Source organism: Gopherus flavomarginatus, chromosome 5, assembly GCF_025201925.1.
Source record: "Gopherus flavomarginatus isolate rGopFla2 chromosome 5, rGopFla2.mat.asm, whole genome shotgun sequence".
In the NCBI taxonomy this organism is placed as follows: Eukaryota; Metazoa; Chordata; order Testudines; family Testudinidae; genus Gopherus; species Gopherus flavomarginatus.
The window spans coordinates 70,246,603-70,268,666 of NC_066621.1; the positions used below are offsets into that span (position 1 = coordinate 70,246,603).

Consider the following 22,064-nt stretch of genomic DNA (forward strand, 5'->3'; position numbering starts at 1 on the left):
CCAGTAGGTAGCACCAGGAGCCAATACTCCTGGGGTCTGTTCTCATCTCCATCACTGATGTGTGAGCTTGCCCTTACCCCTTAAGACAAAACTTTTGAACGTGAATGTAGAAAGTTAGCCAAATACTTATGTAGTCACCTAATGAAAGCAATCTAACTTTGAGGTAGTGAGAAATTATTATTTCCATTTTGTTCAGGTCAGTGGGAGTCTCAGGTCCTTGGTATTTCATCTCTGAATATCAATCACTTCTGTAGCTGCCTAGACAATGGATTTGGGACTGTAAACATCCAATCTTTGGAAATGTTATTAATCTCTATGTGCCTCAGTTTCTTTCTCTGTTAAAGGGGAATGATAATACTTGCCTACTTTTTGAATGTGCTTTGAGAGTTAGAAGATATTTTCTCTCAAATACATAAAACTACTTCCCAACACAGGGATTTGAGGTGTATCAGTTGTACTAGCACTGGCTTCCAGGGTTTTGTACTCCCCATTTCTCATTCTTTAGTTGTTCCCTTTCTTCAAATAATACTTCCCTCCCTATCTGTTTTTCTTTCCTCTCCCCACCCCAGTGGTTGGGAACAGGGTTGTGGTGAATAATCTGTCACATTCCTCAAAAGGTGGCTGTGAAGACATAACTGCCAGGACACTTTCCAGTGAAAAGCATACCAGATCTACACCTTGGCTAAGAATAAGCACAGTTAGCAAGACGCTGGTCAAAATGCGTGTGCTAGACAGTATGGTTCTGTAAAATTTGGGACTCTCTTTCAAATAAATGAGTTTCTTCAGCTCTTATGCATGAGTCTCAAAAGCTTGCTTGGATACCAATAATCATTTTCTCTTGAGAGATGAAAATATGAAGTACTTAGCAAGGAAGCATTAAACATCTCATTATTATGAATTTCTGCATAGAACTTTCATCCTACTTTATCTATAAGGTAATGACTCCAGGAAAACTTCTACAGGTTAAAGAGGACTGAGCCAAAAGAATGGCAAACATAGCACTTTACTTGATAAAGCTTGGCCGGGTCCCCCTTCCAGGCATCTTTAGAGCCCTAGGGGAAGTTTTCAGGTCACTGTTTCACTTTACTCCTGTCCTTGTTTTTCTTTCCATTACCTACCCACCAGCTTGTCCAAGTGCCTCTGTTCCTCAGCCTTCATGTCAAGCTAGTGTCTCCTCCTCCATGCTGCCTGAACACCAGCTGGGGGAATATTGAGAGAGCAAAAGAAACTTCTGTGGGTCTCAGTTCTGATGCCCGTTACTACAGCAATCCCTGTCAGCTGTGAGTGCTGTTGCAGAAAAAGTCCTTGTAGACAGGTTGTCTGAGCAGCAACCTCTTGTGGCCGGTTAGAGCATGACTCACCCCACTTTGGTTCCCTCAGCATCACCCCTTGCAGATTATGGAGTCTGGTGCCTTAGCCCTCTGGCAATGGCATGCTCAAGCCCTTACCCCTTCTAGGGTGTCAGTCCAAAAACTTAAACCCTAAACTTCAGAATCAGTGTCATCTGTAGGTTTGTTGAAAGGACTCTTGCTTGTCTGCTTCAGACTTGTCTCTGGGCATCTAGTCTCTTTTTGTTGGGTTTTCCTGGGCTTAGTCCTCCTATTCACCAAATGGTTCACCCTTGGACAAGCTGGTGGGTAGGTAGCAAGTTGTCTTAGGCTCTTGGCTGGACCCAGGCTTCCCTTTTCAAAGAAGTAGCACAGTTCTTCTCTCCTTCCTGGTCAGCCCTGGAGTGGCCTATCTCTCCCTCTTTTAGCTCCCCGTTCCATGCCTGATATTAGCTGCAAATATAGCAGGGTGGAGTCATCTGGATTCACAAGCTTCTTTAACCCTCTTGTTGCCACAGAGAGTCTCTCTGTATCCTCAACCTCTGCTTGTTAGTGTGGTGGGGAGACAACCCATCGCAGTCCCTGCTCGGTCCCAGGCTGGAATATGCTCAGTTAGCTCCCTGGGAATAGAGTGTACTTGGACTAACAGAACTTTTGGATAATTTTGCTGCCAAACTGTAAGAGACTTATACTGAGCATGTACATATGACAATTTTCAGACACTTCCAAGGCCACGAAATTTGGGTGGATTCTCACAGGAACTGCAAAAGGCACCTCTTTAGCCTCCTGCCAACCTGGATAAATTTCACATCCCTGCTCTGAAGCATGGTGGCTCTGGAGCTTCTGAATGAAACAGTTAAAAGTCTTTAAACATTGGGAAAATAATTTATTTTTCCCTAATCTCAATTTCTTAAACAGGTGAATCTTTTGTGTTGAAATAAATAAATAAAAAAAGGGGGCGGGGGGGGGGTCTCATGGGAAATTTCAGCTCAAACAATTAAAGCATGACAAAGTTTTATAAACAACTGAAAACAGGGTCTTATAATGGAGAATGCTAGGCAACCTTAGTTATAGGTGTTACTGCTAGCTCCACCTATGATCTTGGGCCACTTACTTTCAGCATGCATCTTGATAGGTTTACTCTGATGTATTGACTTAGTGAATCTGTTAATAAAAGTCACTAAACTTTCTATTAATCAAATGTTTAGTTCTTTTGACTCAATACATATAACTTGAGTTAGGAAGTTAATCTAATATAAATTCTCACTAAGGATTGTGGTCGTTTCAGAACTCCCTGACTTGTTTTTCTTCAGAATAATGCATAGTACTGAATGTTCTGGCACAGTGGTTTTCAACCTTTTTTGCATTTGTGGACCCCCACAAAGTTTCAAATGGGGGTGCTGACTCCTTTGGAAATTCAACCTCTGGTCCGTGGACCTCAACCATAGAAGTCTTACATTGTAAACTGGCTGAACAGAATTCAACTATAAATGTTAGATGTGCTCAGCATGGCATTTGATTCAGTGTGAGTAAGGGCGCTAAACTGTGGGCTTTTATGGTAATGACAGCATTTCCAGGTTTTGACCTGTAGGTGGGGGGTATTCACATACTTTGGATCAGAGAAAATGGAATGCCTTTTCTGGGATCTGAGACTTAATTCATAATCCCCTTCCGTACCCTCAGAGGCCTGCAAACCACAGGTTGAAAACCACTTTCTGTTACTTCAGAAAGTGATCCTGTGACTTTCTATCGAACTTTTACGTGATACGGACATCGGCAAGCAGTATTCAGCTCATCTGTGTCACATAATGAATCACAGCTGGTAGACAGTACAGAATACAGCATGTTTAGGTGGCAATATAAAATAAAAATCATTGAATTTTAAGATTACTGCATCCCTGTTTCAGATTCCATTACATCAATTTGTTTTGTTACAAAGGGTGTTTTTGTTAGATGAGCTTCATGGTTTTCAGGCAAAAGCTCGGTAGTTTGACAGACTACACAACTCAAAATTGCTTTGGGTTTGACACATTAGTGGCTAATGTTTTGGGAATTCTTTATTTGTGAGTCTTAAAGATGGAAAAGACTCTGTCCTTGCCAGTGCAAAAGTGCTTGCCAAACAGGTTTGATCATAAGCAAGAATAAACTTATAAAATTCCAGTTGGTTCATCTGTGAGTTTTCTACTTTTTTTTTTTTAAGGCTATATAGAAACTTCCCTTCTTTCAGCCAGTATGTTTTATCTGGTCTATAATAGTCTAAATATCGCAGATACGGCTTCCACCCCATCTCCTGGGAGACTACGGAGGATTGAAGTCAATAGGTGTATAATTAGGCTAATGCTGAGTACTTTTGAAAGTCCAGTCCTACCAGTATAATGGCTCACGATCAAAATTCAGCCTATAGTTTCCTCTGCTTAACTTGATTTGATTTACTCACAGTAAGTCTCTTTTTCCACCCTAAATAATTTTTGTTTTGGTTATTACACCCTTTAAATACTTATATCTATTTCCCTAATTCACCAAGCTATATGTTTGCTTAATGTTAGTTTTCCTGAAACATAAGAGTGGCCATACTGGGTCAGACCAAAGATCCATCTAGCCCAGTATCCTTTCTTCTGACAGTGGCCAATGCCAGGTGCCCCAGAGGGAATAAGCAGAACAGGTAATCCCAGCTTCTGTCAAACAGAGGCTAAGGACACTATCCTTGCCCATCCTGGCTAACAGCCATTGATGGACCGTGAACTTATCTAATTCTTTTAAACCGTCTTATAGTCTTGGCCTTCACAACCTCCTCTGGCAAGGAGTTCCACAGATTGACACTACATTGTGTAAAAAACACTTCCTTTTGTTTGGTTTTTAAACCTGCTGCCTATTAATTTTTATATTTGGTGACCCCTAGTTCTTGTGTTACGAGAAGGAGTAAATAACACTTCCTTATTTACTTTCTCTGCACCAGTCATGACTTTATAGACCTCTATCATATTCCCCGCCTTAGTCATCTCTTTTCCAAGCTGAGAAGTCCCAGTCTTATTAATCTCTTCTCATATGGAAGCCTTTCTATACCTGTAATCGTTTTTGTTGCCCTTTTCTGAACCTCTTCCAATTCCAATATATATTTTTTGAGATGGGGCGACCACATCTGTACACAGTATTCAAGATCTGGGCATACTATGGATTTATACAGAGGCAATATAATATTTTCTGTCTTTCTTAATGATTCCCAATATTCTGTTTGCTTTTTTGACTGCTGCTGCACATTGAGTGGATGTTTTCAGAGAACTATTCACAATGACTCCAAGATCTTTTTCTTGAGTGGTAACAGCTAATTTAGACCCCATCATTTTATATGTATAGTTGGGATTATGTTTTCCAATGTGCATTATTTTGCATTTATCAACCTTGAATTTCATCTGCCATTTTGTTGGCCAGTCACCCAGTTTTGTGAGATCCTTTTGTAGCTCTTAGCAGTCTGCTCGGGACTTAATTATCTTGTAGTTTTGTATCACCTGCAGATTTTGCCACCTCACTGTTTACTCCTTTTCCCAGGTCATTTATGAATATGTTGAACAGGACTGGGTCCAGTACAAACGCTTGGGTGACATCACTATTTACCTCTCTCCATTGTGAAAACTGACATTTATTCCTACCCTTTGTTTCCTATCTTTTAACCAATTACCAATCCATGAGAGCACCTTCCCTCTTATCCCATGTTAGCTTACTTTGGTTAAGACCCTTGGGTGATGGATCTTGTCAAAGGCTTTCTGAAAATCTAAGTACACTATATCCACTGGATTCCCCCTTGTCCACATGCTTGTTGACCCCCTCAAAGAATTGTAGTAGATTGGTGAGTAATGATTTCTCTTTACAAAAAACATGTTGACTCTTCCCCAACAAATTATGTTCATCTATGTGTCTAACAATTTTTGTTCTTTACTATAGTTTCAGCTAGTTTGTCCGATATTGAATTTAGGCTTATTCACCTGTAATTGCAGGGATCACCTCTGGAGCCTCTTTCAAAAATTGGTGTTGTGTTAGCTATCCTCCAGTCATTTTGGTACAGAAGCTGATTTAAATGATCTGCAATTTCACATTTGAATTCCTTCAGAACTGTTGGGTGAATACAATCTGGTCTTGGTGACTTATTACTGTTTAGTTTAGTTTAATAATTTTGTTCCAAACTCTCCAATAATGACACCTCAGTTTTGTAGCTCTGTTCTAAATGTCCTCCAGTTTTTCAGTCTTTTTCTGATATTGAGCGCAGTAATGCAGGTGTGGTTTAACCAGAGTCCTGTATTGAAGAATCATCCGTACCACCTTCCACAAAATGTTGTGTCTGAACAGAATTTTGTTGGCCTGTTTTTTCCTGCTATATCAAATGACAGCCACTATTGTCCTGGTCTCTTTCACTATGACTCCTCAGGTTTCTTCCTTCAACTGAATAGTTAAATTTTAGATTATTTTCTTCCAATTTTATAAACTTGCATTTTTCAAGTTTTATGTTTAATGACTCTGTTCACTTTATATTGCTCTGCTCTCACTAAGTTTACAAAAGTTCTCAGTTTAGTATTGTCTGTGAATAATTATGTTTACCCTTTTATAGGTTATTAATCATGATAAATGAGGCAGGATTCTGTTAGATAGGAAGAACAAGTACTGAAGTTGCAGAACATTCAACTCCTTTTATATTGAGAGAGAATGCTATGTTTAAATATACTTTATTTAAATAGAGTACATTGATTTATAATGTTACTATAGCATGCATTTCTGGATGTCCATTATACTAAATCAATGGGACTACTCACAGTAGTAATGTTAAGAATATAGGTATGTGTCTGCAAGACACCAAAGAAATCTCCCCACAGCAGTTTATGCCAGGGGTATTTCCATTTTTATTGGCTGAAAGAAGAGATGTTTCTGTATAACCTAGAAAAATATGTAAACTCACAGATGAGCCCACTGGTATTTTGTAAGTTAGGCTCCATTTTGATCAGAACTAATATACATATATTTTCATTTATGAGCTAGTATGTGTATATGGTGGTATTATCATAAAGGTTTTATTGGCATGAGGTTGGGATGGCTACCTCACTCATGAGTGGGGAAGAAAACATGAATGAGTTTTATCTGGGGCATCCCAAATAAGTTCTAATAAACTATTAGAGGTTTTAGAAAGGATTTTTATTAGGACTGTTTGTGTGTGTCTTTCTCCTCAAAGTTGAGGTGCTTTGATACCATGAAACCAGGATTTGAAGGGACATGAAAATCTGTTACTAGCTGTGAAGGGCTGTGAGATACTGGACTTGCTATTGATGGAATATAGCAAATGTAATTTTAACTCCCTCCTTTTCCCTGATCCATACTTCAGGAGAAGGAAGGAAACACTTGAAAAGGCTTTTTGTTTTCTTGTTAAATGGTAGCTGTTTGACTCTGCTCCATAGTTCGGAACATTAAAATTAGTCCTTAAGAAGATGGGTTAATAGGCAGAGTAAAGTGAGACAATCAAAAGTGCCAAAAAATGAAATTTATCACTTGGGTCTACAGGTTATCACAGAGTGGCAGAAGTAAAGGAGTTTATTTCATGTTGTCATGAATAGCCATGATATAAATATATGTCGTTATTTAATGTCAGTTGCACTGGTTAATTTGGAAATAAATTTGATTTGAAAATAGTAGCCACCAAATATTCTTCCCTTTTCATTTCTCATTTTATAATTCAGTAATGCTGAAAGCTGTAATGTAACAGAAAAGAAAAAGCAGTCACCTCTGGCAGATAATCTTTCACCATGGGAAGAATGGTTCATTTGCAAAGAGAGAGAGCTACGTGTCCGCCTACAAGCCAGAGCTTTAGAGGTGAATATTTCTGAATATTTTCCCTTAGATTTGACAGCAGATTAACAGGCATTGAAATGCAGGATTTTTTATTTATTGTGAAAACAAGATACATTTGTTCTTTATCTTTAATGTCTTTAGACATGCTTAGCTTTTTGTGTTTGGGTAAACCAGTGTGATTCATGTTCCATGCATTTCTCTTTTGCTAAATGTTCTGCTTAATTGGAAATGTGTATATATTTTCTTATCCAACTGTCTGGTAATGGTTCAGGTTTAAAGGATTAAACATATTTGTGTAATTGGTACTTTGATTTTCCTCATGGTTACATACATCTGCATGTAAGCAATAAAACACGACAGGGCGTGCGTTGTATATAGGAACGCCAAGGTACGTGGTTAGACATGAGGCATGTTGTTGACAGCCACCTAGGTATGTTGTTATACAACTGTTTGATACCTCTTCCCAGAATATTCACAATAAGTGCTCCCAACCCCAGCATTTCTTTTCCTTTAGCCATCTGTTGTTTTCTTATAAATAACCTACTCCTGAATAGTAGGACTGTGGCAGAATTAAGTGAGCCTCCTTTTCCTAATTGGGGTGTGTGCAGTCCTGTTCTTTAAGCTATATTAGCATTTACAATCAAGTTGGGGAAGCATAGCATAATGGTTAAAGCAATAGAATCAAATCTGGATTACTGGGTTCATTTCTAACCTGTGCCACTGGCTAGTTGTGTGACCTTGAGCAAATGTCAACTTCTCTGTGCCATGTTTTCTTCATCTGTAAAATGAGTATAACATACATCACAGATGGTTTTTAGTGTCTTAACCCATTGGTGTTTGTGAAGTACTTGCAGTCTTCAGATGGAAGGCTAGAGAGAAATGTTTTATGTTGTGTTAAAGGTGAATGGAAAGCTAGAATCACTTAGAACACATTCCTGAGTTTACCAACTTTCCTAACATTGAGCACATATATTTTGGACTTCCTTTTAGAATTTAAGTTGGCACTCATCTCTTCTCCCCACTCCATTTCCTCCCCCTCCTCCTTCCCACTTCCCCCCCTGCCCCTCCCCCCCCCAAAAAAAAAAGAAAATTGATCCAAGCTAATTTCTGGTGGTATGTGAAAAATGTGATTCATATATAACCTAACTTATCAAGACTGGATCAGAACCAAAGTAGTTTACTTCTATATGCTTGAAACAATGGAATGCTTATATAGTACACAACTTGGAATGTCTCACTCTGTATTTTTAAATGGATTTTAAAAATTAGTGCCATGGTAAAAAAGTTGTCTTTTAAAAATGTATTGTAATATGCGGACCATAAAAATTTGTGTTGGGGAAATACTATATAGAAATAGGAGTTTGTAGTATTCTATTTCCCATAATATAAACCAGAGGTTCTCAAACTGGGGGTTGGGACCCCTCGGGGGTTGTGAGGTTACTACATGAGGGGTCGCAAGCTACACTACGGGATAATTCCAATTTTACATAAACTGGTTTTATAAAACAGATTGTATAAAGTCGAGTGCACGCGGCCACACTAAGCACATTAATTCGGCGGTGTGCGTCCATGGTCCGAGGCTAGCATCGATTTCTGGAGCGTTGCACTGTGGGTAGCTATTCTGTAGCTATCCCATAGTTCCCATAGTCTCCCCCGCCTCTTGGAATTCTGGGTTGAGAGCCCAGTGGCTGATGGGGCAAAAATCATTGTCGCGGGTGGTTCTGGTTAAATGTCGTCAGTCATTCCTTCCTCTGGGAAAGCAATGGCAGACAATCATTTTGCGCCCTTTTTCCCTGGATTGTCCTGGCAGACGCCATAGCATGGCAACCGTGGAGCCCGTTCAACTTTTTTTTTCTTTTTTTTTTTGCAGTCACCGTATGTGTACTGGATGCCGCGGACAGAGGCGATACTCCAGCGCTACACAGCAGCATTCATTTGCTTTTGCATGATAGCAGAGACAGTTACCAGTCGTTCTGTACCGTCTGCTGCCAGTGTAATTTGGCAATGAGATGACAGTTATCTGTCCTTCCGTGCTGTCTGCTGCTATCACGGGTGCCCCTGGCTGAGGTTGGCCGGGGGCACAAAAGCAAAACTGGGAATGACTCCATGAGTCAATCCCTCCTTTATGGTTTCTAAAAATAGTCAGTCCTGCCTAGAATTTGGGGCAAGTGTACTACAGGACCAGTGTATCAGAGAGCACAGCTGCTCCGTGTCAGATCCTGCAGAAATGATGAGCTACATGCCATTCACGGGTGGTGCCCCTGCAACAACCCCACCTGTTGCTTCCCTCCTCCCCCAACCTTCCTGGGCTACCGTGGCAGTGTCCCCTCCATTTGTGTCATGACGTTATAAAGAATGCAGGAATAAGAAACAGTGACTTGTTAGTGAGATAAAATGAGGGGGAGGCAGCCTCCCCGTGCTGTGACAGTCCAGGCAGGACATTAAGCGGTTCGGGGGAGAGGAGCCCAGCATCCCGCTGCTATGATAGTCCAGGCAGTACAGAATCTTTTCTTTACACCAGAAAGGGAAGGCGCTGCTGGAGCTCAGCCCCCAGTGGCTATGATGAAGACGGTTACCATCTGTTCTGTACCATCTATTGGGAATGACCAGGAATCATTCCTATTTTTACCCAGGCGCCCCTGAGGCCAGCCAGGGGTATTCAGCAGTTATTAAGCATGTACCGTCTACCACCAGGGAGAGGAGAGGAGCAGATACTGCTCTTCACTGCTACAGCATCGCGTCTACCACCAGCATTCAGTAGACACAGGGTGGCATTGAAAGAAGTCAAGAAACGATTTCTTTCCCATTTCTTTCATGTGGGGGGGAGGAGTAAATTGGCGAGCTATTCCCTGAACCACGCCAGACAATGTGTTTGAACCTACAGGCATTGGGAGCTCAGCCAAGAATGCAAATACTTTTCGGAGACTGCTGGGAACTGTGAGATAGCTGGAGTCCTCAGTACCCCCTCCCTCCCTCCATGAGCGTCCATTTGAGTCTCTGGCTTCCCGTTACGCTTGTCACGCAGCACTGTGTAGCCTGTAGATTTTTTTTTTTTTCCAAATGCTTTGGCATTTCATCTTCTGTAACGGAGCTCTGATAGAACAGATTTGTTTCCCCATACAGCGGTCAGATCCAGTATCTCCCATACAGTCCATGCTGGAGCTCTTTTTGGATTTGGGACTGCATTGCCACCCGTGCTCATCAGAGCTCCATGCTGGGCAAACAAGAAACGAAAATCAAAATTTCGCGGGGCTTTTCCTGTTTACCTGGCCACTGCATCCGAGTTGAGATTGCTGTCCAGAGCGGTCACAGTGGTGCACTGTGGGATACCGCCTGGAGGCCAATACCGTCGATTTGCTGCCACACTAACCCTAATCCGATACGGTAATACCGATTTTAGCGCTACTTCTCTTGTCGGGGAGGAGTACAGAAACTGATTTAAAGAGCCCTTTATGTCGATATAAAGAGCCTCGTAGTGTGGATGGGTACAGCGTTAAATCAGTTTAACGCTGCGAAAATTGGTTTAAACGCCTAGTGTAGACCAGACCTATAAGGTGCCACAGGACTCTTTTTTTCTGCTTTTAATGATTTTGTTAAATCTGACCTTTATGCATTTCAAATTACTTTGGTTTATATTTGAAAATAACTTATGTATGTACATTTGTTTTAATTAGGAAATGAATTTACAACTGGAGAAAAGAAAAGAAAAGCAGGAACTTGAAAGGAAAAAAAAGATTGCTGAAGAGAAGCACAAGGAATGGGTTCAGAAAAAGAATGAAGAGGTAAATACTATATTAATTCAAAATACTCAAGTATCCAGTTATTTAATTAAATCTGTCCTTTTTACTCAGACTCTTCAAGCATCCATATTTCTTTTTTTAAGTGAACACACATTTTAATAGGAAACATAAAAAAGCCACACCCCCTGAAGTTCAAGACTGTTCAAAATGTTCTGTGGGTCACTTTTGCTATAATTGATAAGGGAAATTGTATTTGAAAACTCAGAAGACTAATGGCTAGCCTGACTGTTCTGGCACATTATCCTGCTAAGTGTGCCCTACGTTCTGTTCTTCAGTGCAGTCTCTCACTTGCTAAGTGCCTAGGACCCCATTACAAAAGAACTTCGGGAGAACATATGCATTAATTATATGCAATATATGGTGCAGCTAGTAGAGCAGAGCCAAGAAAGATTTAGATAAGAAAATGGCTTTTTTGGTGGCAGTCACATCAGCCTGGAGAAGAGGGGAAATATGAGCACTTGTGGCCATATTACCTAAGGATATAAAGTCACCCTTAAGCCCCCTCCCGGTTTTTTACCAATTTTAATCAGATAAATCATTCTGTCATTCTTTTTTCCTATACTACACTCCAATCAAGGAGAGGCTAAACTACGTTCTCTAAATTTCCTTTCTACGTAGAACCAAGCCATTCATAGATTGTGGCATTTACAGGCAGGTTAAAGTGTCAAATTGTTTTTCAACCCAGAGACTAGGCTGATGTCTAACTGCATCAAGATCTATTATGAGCAGGCCAGTTTAGATTCCCTAGCACAGATTAGGGCTTACTCCACTGGGGCTCAAGTAGCTTCTGTGGCACGCGTGAGAGAGCTCTATATGGGGCTTGGTCTATATTTTTGTAAGGCATTGAAGTCTGATGCCTCTGTTCTGAAATCTTTTAAATAGACTTTAAACACCCACCAATTTCAATTCTGGTTAGTGCTTGAGAGTCACCAGAAGTAGAATGCATGTTGAGAATGACTGACTAGAAGAAAACGTGCTTACCTTACAGTAGCTGTGGCTCTCTCAGATGTGTTGTCAACATACGATAGCTGTCCTCCTTTCCTGCTACCATGAAATCTTAGAACATCTGGCTTCTGTATTGGTGAAGGAACTAGTTGGGCCTGGTCCTCTTTATGCCCTCAGTACTGGGCATGAAGGACTCGTGGCATATGTGTGGCCCCAATGGACACTGCTGAACAAAAGATCCTGATCTCAGACACATGGAGCACATACACTCTAGAAATGGAATATGTGTGTACAACACATCTCAAAGAGCCACAGTTCTGTTTTTTCTTGCATTTTAATATACAGTACATACATATTTTAATGTCAGTTATGATGTTCCAGTTGTGAAATGTAGCACTCTGGTGAAATGGCTAGGAGGTGAAATTTGGAGACTTTTTTTCCTAGCTGGCAGAGAGGATTTTATTTTCTGTTTTAAAACAATATATAATACCTTACTCAATGGAGACTTCTATGCATTCTTAGTCAACTTGTTTAAATTACCATAGGAAAATAAAGCTACCTTCACCAGTTGGCATGCTTCTATGTAAACATAATTTGCAATTTTTAGAGGTAGTTGGTGGGTTTAAAAATAATGCTTTATGGCACTGAGCTGTCAAAAAGCACTCTGTTCAGTTGTGAAAGATATATTTATATTGACATGAAATTTTGTAGTTCAGTAGGAACAAATACTTAGTATACAGTACTCTTAAGACACTCTGATAAAAGACCTGTGGCATGGGCCGTGTCTGGCGTGAGTCAGGTAACTTGGGCTTGCTGGGCTATAAAATTGCAATGTAGACGCTTAGGCTGGAGCCTAGGATTTGAGACCCCCTCTGGGTCTTGGCCAGTGGGTGAGTCTCGAATTCTCCATCAAGCTAAAATGGGTGCTTGTTTTTCTGTCAAGTTAGTATTGAGTCATTTGTGGGCAGACAGTTTATCTATTTAACTTGTGTTGGTTAAGCTGCAGTATGTCTCTACTGCTTGCAAAGTCAAAAGAATACCGATCAAAACACACTAGCCTAACAAAAAAAACCAAAACAGAATACTATTTTGAATCCAGTGGAAACATTTGATTGAAATGGAGACTAGCGTGATCTGTATGCGTGTGTGTGTAACAGACACACTTTTCCTCTTTGTTTTATTTTCTGATTTATGTATAAAAATACCATGAGGTATAGTGGATTTCCATGTATAATTTATATGCAAATTAGTTATGATTGTACACACTCAATAAGCCATTTCAGTGTTAAAATAGCCTTCACTTTAGGGGGATCTGAATGGCACAGAAATTGGAAATAGGTTAACAGAGCCATTAAAATCTAATGCTGGTAATTACTACTTTTTGCTATAATCTTTCTTCTTTATATGAGATCTGCATTTCTCTGTCAAGTCCAGTACTGTATATAACCCCCAGTCTCACATGGAGCTCTCCAGAGGCAGTACTTAGTGGACATGTGCATTTTTTTTAAGATATTCCTGTTTGCCATCTCATTAGAGAGGCCTAAGACTTGACTGGGTGTGGAAAACAAACTGCTGTCTTATCTCTCCTGGTCAGAGTTGATTTGTGGGGAAACTTGCCTTGCTGTGCAGTTTTTGTGTTTTACCTAATTTTGTTTTTGTAAATAGAGAATTTGAATCTGGCACTTTTCATGGGTCTTAAATTCCCTTTTTAAAAAAAGTTTTTCCTTAATCTTAAAGGATATTAAACTAACTTTTTTCTTCCTGATAATTCTAACAACTTTTAAAGGGGTAAAGTTCACTGGCATAGTGAATAATTTATTTTGGCTTGAAACCAGCGTAGCTCAGACCACTGTTTGTTCAGAACATATTGCACCATCCTTATAAGGAAATGATTAAAACTTGCAGAAGTAAGGCATGTTTTATGAAGTGAATTTAGGACTTAATTTAGTTTCAAGCAAGGATAAAGTAAACTTATATAAGTGTGTGTGTGTAAATAGTATTGGCTCCTAAAGTGCTTCATTGCTATAATAATTCTGTCAGCTTCTTTCATTCAAGTTTATGCCACTGTTCCTAAATCAACCCCCACTTAAATTGTAACAGTTGATATAATGTATAAAGAAGTCACTGTCCAACATCCAACTTTTAGATTCTTTAAATAGCTTGTAGTAATCTAACAGCTGTGTACACTGTTTATTTCCATTGTTGTTCTATCTGTCAGGACTATTGGGAGGATTTAGTGATTTGTGTGTTGAAGATGAAAAGCACTCCATAAATGCAGAAACTCTGTTCTTTGTGACTTGCTGCAGTGTCAGTGTAGACACTATATTGTTTACATTGATTATTGCTGCCTTTTAGAAACTGTCCCACACTGGAAGTTAAATTGGTGCAAGCGCTCCTGGTGAGGATGCACATTGCTGACACAGGAGCATAGTGTGGATCTGTAAAACCGTTCAATTACAGTGGTGGCTGTACATCAATGTAACTTAAGTCAACTAAATTTTGTAGTGTTGACTTGCCCTTAGTTTTAATTATACCACCATTCTAAGTTATGGTAGGTGTAGAGAATCTATCGTGTTTTTTTTTATTTTTATCTTTTAATACAACTACTTAAAAATAACTGAACTTCCAAATATTAAATGTTTGACTGTACCCAAATAGAATAATTACTGTTGTTACTTTGCAAATCATAAATGTAGCACTTAACAACATGAGATGTAAACATTTTTATCAGTATAGCAATCTTAAAACTGTAACTTATTTATTATCAAATGCAAGAATCTACATTAATGAAACATTAAGCTACTGCACTTATACATCTCACCCGAAAGACCAAGCAATGCATTCTCCCTTAACACCATAGATTTTTTTTTTAGTGAAAGAAATTAAACTAAATAGAAAATATAAATTCAAGTTCCAACAGCAACAATAATTTTGATTATTGTATCTTGAATATTTTATAATGGAGTAATGGGTTATATTATCAAAAACTCTGAATAGAAAACAAATGAGCTAAAGAGCTGAGTTAACATTGCTGGTAATAAATTAAATCATTTTAGCATTTTCTGAGTTGTAATTTTTTACTAATCAACTGTAATGGTGCAGTTACATAGGGTGGGTTTTTGTGTGAGAGATTTATTTCCTTGCTCTTCTTTTTAAACAGAGGGAGGAAATAAATAATAGTATTTAAATGGTCCCATTTAAGCGTTGAAGTTCTCACTGTATTTGGGGTGAATGAGGTGTCAGTGTTAGTCAGTGACTGGATCTTTACAGAAGAAAAAGAAACTAATCAAATATAAAAGCCTAGAATTAGCAAAATATTATGGAATAATGCAAAAATGGCAGAAATGCTAAAACTGCAGGATCTACATTTTTCTTCTTGCTCACTTTCAATTTTCTCCTATTTCTGTAAGCTTTTTTTATGGTAGGATTTCTTGGGGTAGATCTTGCTCTGTCATTCAGTGAGACTCTTTCAGTCAGATTGTCTCAGGAGCAGTATCATAGAATACCAGGGTTGAAAGGGACCTCAGGAGGTCATCTAGTCCAACCCAGTGCTCAAAGCAGGACCGATCCCCAGCCAGATTTTTACCTCAGTTCCCTAAATGGACCCCTCAAGGATTGAACTCACAACCCTGGGTTTAGCAGGCCAGTGCTCAAACCATTGTGCATCACTCTATACTTGAGACCTCTTGTGCAGCCATGTAGAGAGAATGAGAAGGTGATATCATGTATAGGACAGAGCATTGTGGGATTTGCTAAAGCTGAAAGCTTAGCAATTAGCTACTGACAATCTCAGAAGTGATATTTTAAATAGTTTTTAACTTCTTTGAGGTGGCCTCTGTATTTTCAAACTGGGATCAATAGTGTGTTTCTGGAACATTTTACAAAGCACTCTCTCGGGGGGCAGCATTATTAATGTTTATAACACTGAACTTTCCAGTCCTTATTGTTACATAAGTGAGTTGCAGCGCTAACCACTTCAGATCCTTTCTTACTTCCATAGACAGTGTAATAACTGCAAGCAGTACTCAGGTCTGAATTGGTCAGACTTTATCTAGATCTCTGTAGATTGATTTTAATTAATTTCTAATGGTGTTCATTTTTAGTGTTAGGATAGTTTTTAGGTACTTTTTGATAGTCATCATCTTTGGGTGGAGGGGAGTTTAAGGTGTGTGAGATGCTAGGTTTTATGGGGACTCTGTTATGGTGGTGCTCATCTGGGAGCAGAGGAAGGGATTTTAGAAATGCACCGTCTCCTCTGGGATTTTCTGGGTCTGACACCCACACCAAATACCTTCTCCCCCCACCCCCCAGCAGTTTGAATAGACACAAAACAGAATCAAAGGGAACTGTGACAAGAATCTGGCAACATCAAGTATAAACAAGTTATATATTTCCTCTGTTTCTTGTCATACTATGTATTTACTTGTAAATGAAAAGTTTCTGTTTAAATACTTTGGAGCTAGACTTTGTTGATGCATATTGACTTACAGCAGTACACTTTTAATCAGGTGTTTAATCAGATACTTATGCAACATAAAGCATTCAGTAATTGATATGCTTTCATTAGTTAATTTCATGCCATCTTGCACAGTACTCTTCTGGGATGAGTGAGAGTCAATGTTTACGGCAATAAGATGGGGAAAGTAGATGGCCTGTCCTTGGGGCTAGTGCTTCATGTGTAAAGCTGATTGTATGAAGTCAGCCACTGAAGAGTTTGGAGGCTAGTACTGCCTTTGTGGCACTTGGCATTCGTTTTCAGTGGGGGAACCTGTTAAATCTTGTACAATGGCTCATGGCCTCTTTAGCAAGTAGTTTCCTAATTATTTCTTTATCACCCATCAGTGTTAACCTCCCAAATCAGCAGACTTTAAGGGGAGGTGGGAAGGGAGTAAGAATCCAGTAAAAATATTTCCAGAGAAGGAGAATTACAAGGGAAGTAAATTTCCCTTCACTTGTTTCATACATGGATACTTTTAAGGTTAATCAGTCTGATCTTCAGTTTACAGACCAAAGAATGCCCCTCTTATTATTATTTTATATATAATTTTTTTAAATCATGATCCCTCAGAAGGAATGTAGATTTCTTATCAGTTGTCAGTCTGGTTCACAAGTAAATTTTGTATATGAAAAATCATGTAGTGTCTTGAAATATCAATCTGGTTCTCATTAGAGCCATGTTTTTAAAAAAGAAATTAGATTTTCACATCAGTTCACACTGCTGGCATTTCAGGTTCAAACAAACCACAAATCTCTGTGGCTTCCAGCCAAAATGGTAAAGTTTAACCTGGGTTCCACCCAAAATCATAGATTTGGGTCTAGGAGATTCACTGATAAAGTTGCTACTTCATTAATAACTATTACACAATTTTAAAGAATTGTGCCATTTAATTTTGTTTCCCAGTGTGATGTTATGTTTGGAATATGTGTCTTATTTGTTTAGTTTTCTTTTATAGTAAACAAAATATTACAGTGAGTGGTGAAGTTGAAGTTGGATGTCACTTGTATTTTATGCTGACCTTATGCTTTCACACTGTTTTATCTCCAAAAGGTGATGTCCAGCTGCTTTTTCTCAAACCACTGTTGCAACGGTGATATCTCCAGCTTGTACCAATTCTGCCTGGAGTTCATTCTTACACAGTTATTATAATGAAAAGTGGTTAGCTAAGGCACCAATAGTGACCTTTTTGAAAATACTGAAAAGACTGTTTCTTTGACCTGTTTTGTGTAGGAAAGAAGGGAAAAGGAACGAAAGCTCATCAAAAAAATGGCAGAAAAAGCAGCGAGAGATCTAGAGAGAATCCAGTTGCAGGAAAAAGCTAAAGGAAAGTATAAAGAATGGCTAAAGAAGAAAAGGGCTGAAGAGTCCGAGAAGAAGAAGAAAGAGGAGGTAGAAATCATTCATCATCTTTGATACCAGCTTGTCAGGCCACCTTATTATACATGAACTGGTCTTGTTTTGATTAAATTAACATAGTAAAAAAATTATGTATATATGCATACACACTATGGAAGCCCTCCTTGTGGTTCCATACTTAAGATTGAGATGAGTTTCAGTTTAGAGCAGGAATTTAACTAATTGAATACAGAATATTCCTAAAATTACAGCACTTAGTCTTGGGCACGGAATGAATTTTCAGAGAATTTATAAAGCTGTTAATTAGGTGACTTAAATGTAAAAAAAAATTGCTTCTTTCTAAGAAATTTTACAGCCTGTGTCAGATCACTTTTTTTACCTGAATGATCTTAATAATTCAGCCCCATCCAACTTCCCACATAATTAAAACTCATTGAAATCTTGTGCATTGGCTAAGTTTCAAGACCTTTTTTATTTTTTTAAAGGATAAGTGGTCATTTTCTTGCCACTCTTTGTAACTGAAAATTTCTCCTTCAGCAGGGCCTGATAAATGTTGTTCTACAGAAAATTCCACAAAGAAATGCCCTCTTTCAAAATGTCTACAATCTCCTATTGTTCTCACTGGGAGCAATGCAACTGAGCGGTCACTATCTTTATTAAAAAAACAACAGCAGCAAAACAAACACAAAAAAGGCCCTCTTTTGAAATGGCCATTATCTCCAGTTGTTCCCAGTGGGAATGAAGTCAAGCCGCCTTCAAGGAAGGTGGTGGCACCCTATGCTTTCAGGGACAACAGTCTCCTTGAGTATGTCCTAAGACTGGCAGATCTTTGTGGTTCTCTCATTTTTAATCAGGTGCAAAGCTACAGACTGCAAGTACCAGCAAATAGCTATCTAGTCTGATCCACTGATACGCTTTTTATTTTGGGGGGGGGGGGGGAGATTTTTACAACTATTTCAGAGCCAAATACTTTTGAAAACTTGGAATATTCTCGTTAATCTTTTAGTGATTTACTGGATTGACATCAGAGATACTTGAGAAAACTGAGAGCTGATAGCAAAAAGGAGAAAAATAATTTGTTTATAAAAATTTAATTTATACTTAAACAAAAGGCACTTGATTTAATGAGTACAGTGGGTTTTTTATTATAACAAACTTGTAAACTCTACCTATCAAGCAATTTCTTCTAGACCTATTTATGGCAGCAACCTATGTAGCTGCGGGTGAGATTCTTAGTGGCTTAGCACAGAGGCACAGCACAGAACTTGTAGGAAGCCACCTTTGCACCTCCTAATCCTGGACTTCTCCAGGTGTTAGAGAGGACTGTGGAGTAACTTAAATATTGCTGGGAGCTGATCTAAGTTTGGGAACCTGTCTGGGCCACAGTACTATTCAGAATATTTGTGGTGCTGTGAGTTGTGCCCCTCATGTTAGGATTTGTAGAAGGGTCCTGAGAAGGTACTGTACATATTCGTTCATTAGCCTGTTCGTTTATATGCCGACACTCTACCCCCCCCCCCCCGCCCCCCCAGATGGTTAGGTTAAAATAGAAAAAACTGTATGACTCTTTCAGTAGCCAGCCCTATATTTCAGGGGTTGGCAAACTTTGGCTTCCGGCCATCAGGGTGATCCACTGGCGGGTCAGGACATTTTGTTTACCTGGAGCGTCTGTAGGCACGGAGCCCCTTAGCTCCCTGTGGTTGCAGTTCCTGCAGCTCCCATTGATTGGGAACAGCGAACTGCAGCCACAGGGAGCTGAGGGGGTCCGTGCCGGCAGATGCTCCAGGTAAACAAAACAACAATGTATTAGATATTCAATGATTCCATAGAGTTGAAAATCATTAAATTTTGGTGTAGACCCATTTATAGGCCGACCCCTGCTCTTCGATGCATCACTTTTTTACCAAAAATTTTCAGCTTTTGAATGAGTATATATGGTGGTTTTATGGCTTTCTTCTACAATACCTATGCTGGGAGGAATCCTCCCCCAGCTGCTTATAGGCTTTTAAGATCTCTTTACACTGCTCAACCCTTTTACCCAGTGTAAAGGAATTGAAGGAAGGTAAGGATCTCACTCTGGATCACTTGATGGTAAATAGCAACAAAGAGTCTTGTGACACCTTAAAGACTAACAGATGTATTGGAGCATAACCTTTCATGAGTGAATACCCACTTCGTCAGACGAAAAGCTCACCCATGAAAGCTTATGCTCCAATACATCTGTTAGTCTTTAAGGTGCCACAGGACTCTTAGTCTGGATCTGTAAAAACCAACAAACACGGCTACGCCTCTGACACTTGATGGTAAATGTTTCCATTCTTTGCCTTTGGGGTGGACAAATATAGGCAATCCACTTGCAGTACTGCTTTGTTTACTGTTGTATCTTGGTCATCGGTGAATCCAGACTGAATAGTAATTTGATACTAAATAATTTTAAATATTAGAGACTTCTAATTGGATGGGCATACAAGGCATTTTAAATTATTTTATGCAGCTAAAGGATGGAGCAAATTAGTCTTTCTACCACAGTGAGCCTTGATGGATGGCATATTTTCCCCCTTTGCACTTGCCCATCCCAAATGATATCCATGGACAATGCATAGAAATAGTAGTGTTTGTGTGTATGTGCATATTCATTCAATGATCAAGTTTATTTTTGGACAACAGTCCTAAAGTAGACATGTTCCATAGGTTTCACTTGCACAAAAGCTACTTAACATTGGCCATATCATTTGGGAAATTATCATTTTTTCAGTCTCTGAACCTTAGGGTATTTGCTTGTTGACTGTGCTATGGCAAAAGAATACACAACAGAGATCTTTCTACACAACAATGACAGTTTTATCCTGAATGTGGTTAAGTAGCAAACACTTGTCATGATTTGCAACAGCATCAAATACATATAACTTCATTAGCCTAAAAATGCAAAACCTTATAAAAGTGGAGTGATCTGTTACAAGTAGCTGCTGAACATTAGGATAGAAGTTTGGTTGTAGGGAAATCACTTATAGTAGATAAGAACTTTTGCATATTTTGTACAGAACTCTGTCTCCGGACATTTTATTTTTCTTCACTTTTAGGAAAAGGAACAAAAAAGGGTAGCTGAATTACAGGAGAAGAAAGAGAAATCAGAGAAGATCTTTAGAGAGTGGCTGCAGAATGCTAGAAATAAGCCCCGTCCAGTTTTACATGGTTATGGCTATACCAATGGGAAACTTTCAGGTTTGTACTTGTACTAGACACATACCAGGATGTCTATTTAAATATTGTGGCAATCTCAGGCTTCATGGTGCCTTTTTTCCAATTTTTTTAAATTTTAATTTGACCTTCTCATCCTGAATCTAATATTGTCACATTAGTGAGTAGATAACAGATACAATATATTACAGATATATTGCAAATGTAATAACTTTTTGCACTATGAGGGCTATATTGAAATATACATTTTATACTCCTTCATTATTATTAGGCAACAAGGATCTTGTGGGTTTTTTTTATTCTGCATTTTCATCCACTTTGGACAGTGAAATTCAGTGATGTCGTGAGAGATGGAGAAAGGAGAAGAGGGTGGTACACAGGTATAGTTAGGGGCAATGGGATGAAAATCAGGAAAGAAAAGTTTGAGGCTTATTATTGAGAGAACCTTCTTGATGGTACCCCTTTGTGCCCACTTCATGGTCCCTAAATGGACCGTGAGGCATAGAGTGACATCACCACAGTCCAGCATGCTCTGCTGGGCAAATATCCTGTGTGGACACCCTCCCAAAGTTAATGTTGCAAAAAGCAGCTTAATGTTCTCTCATAACTCCTAAAGTAGGCCTGGCAGAAACCTGACAGGACATCCCCATGCAGAGCCAGCCCTCCTTTCCATGTGGATCTCCAGACTTGGAGCCATGCTCTTGTCCACCTCCACCGCCCTATTCTTCATTCTCTTCCTGCTCTGAGGGAAGTATAAGAGAAATGTCCATGATAATCACAACATAGTTTCCTGGGCCTCCGTCTTCAGTTTCTGTGGGGTTGTGGGGGCGAGAGGAAGGACAAAATGGAAAACTATTACAAATAGGCATGTTGTATTATAAATGTGAGGCCTTAATGGATATTGAATATATACTTTAATTAATTTTTTGCATTTTTCCTTAAATTATAAATCACTGATAATATATACATTTAAAACTTAAAATATTTTTTTGACAGGAGACTACCAATCTCTAAGATCTGAACACAAAACAGCTCTCACACCAGGCACACAATCAGTTGCTCTTTTGGTTAGGTCTGATTATAGATGGTAATACATACATACTGCTTTCA

General features: G+C 39.1%; 1 protein-coding gene across 5 annotated transcripts in view; it reads left to right on the forward strand.

The window, feature by feature from the left end:
• CCDC34 (coiled-coil domain containing 34) overlaps nt 1–22,064 on the forward strand; it is a 33,664-nt gene that overhangs the window by 865 nt on the left and 10,735 nt on the right. For all 5 annotated transcript variants that reach the window (XR_007774681.1, XM_050955461.1, XM_050955459.1 and 2 more), the window contains 4 exons: nt 7,046–7,178; nt 10,832–10,939; nt 17,631–17,789; nt 20,837–20,978. Coding sequence is in view for 4 of the 5 variants with exons in the window: in XM_050955461.1 (XP_050811418.1) it covers nt 7,046–7,178; nt 10,832–10,939; nt 17,631–17,789; nt 20,837–20,978 (542 nt within the window). In the remaining variant the exon portion in view is untranslated. The remainder of the gene's footprint in view (nt 1–7,045; nt 7,179–10,831; nt 10,940–17,630; nt 17,790–20,836; nt 20,979–22,064) is intronic.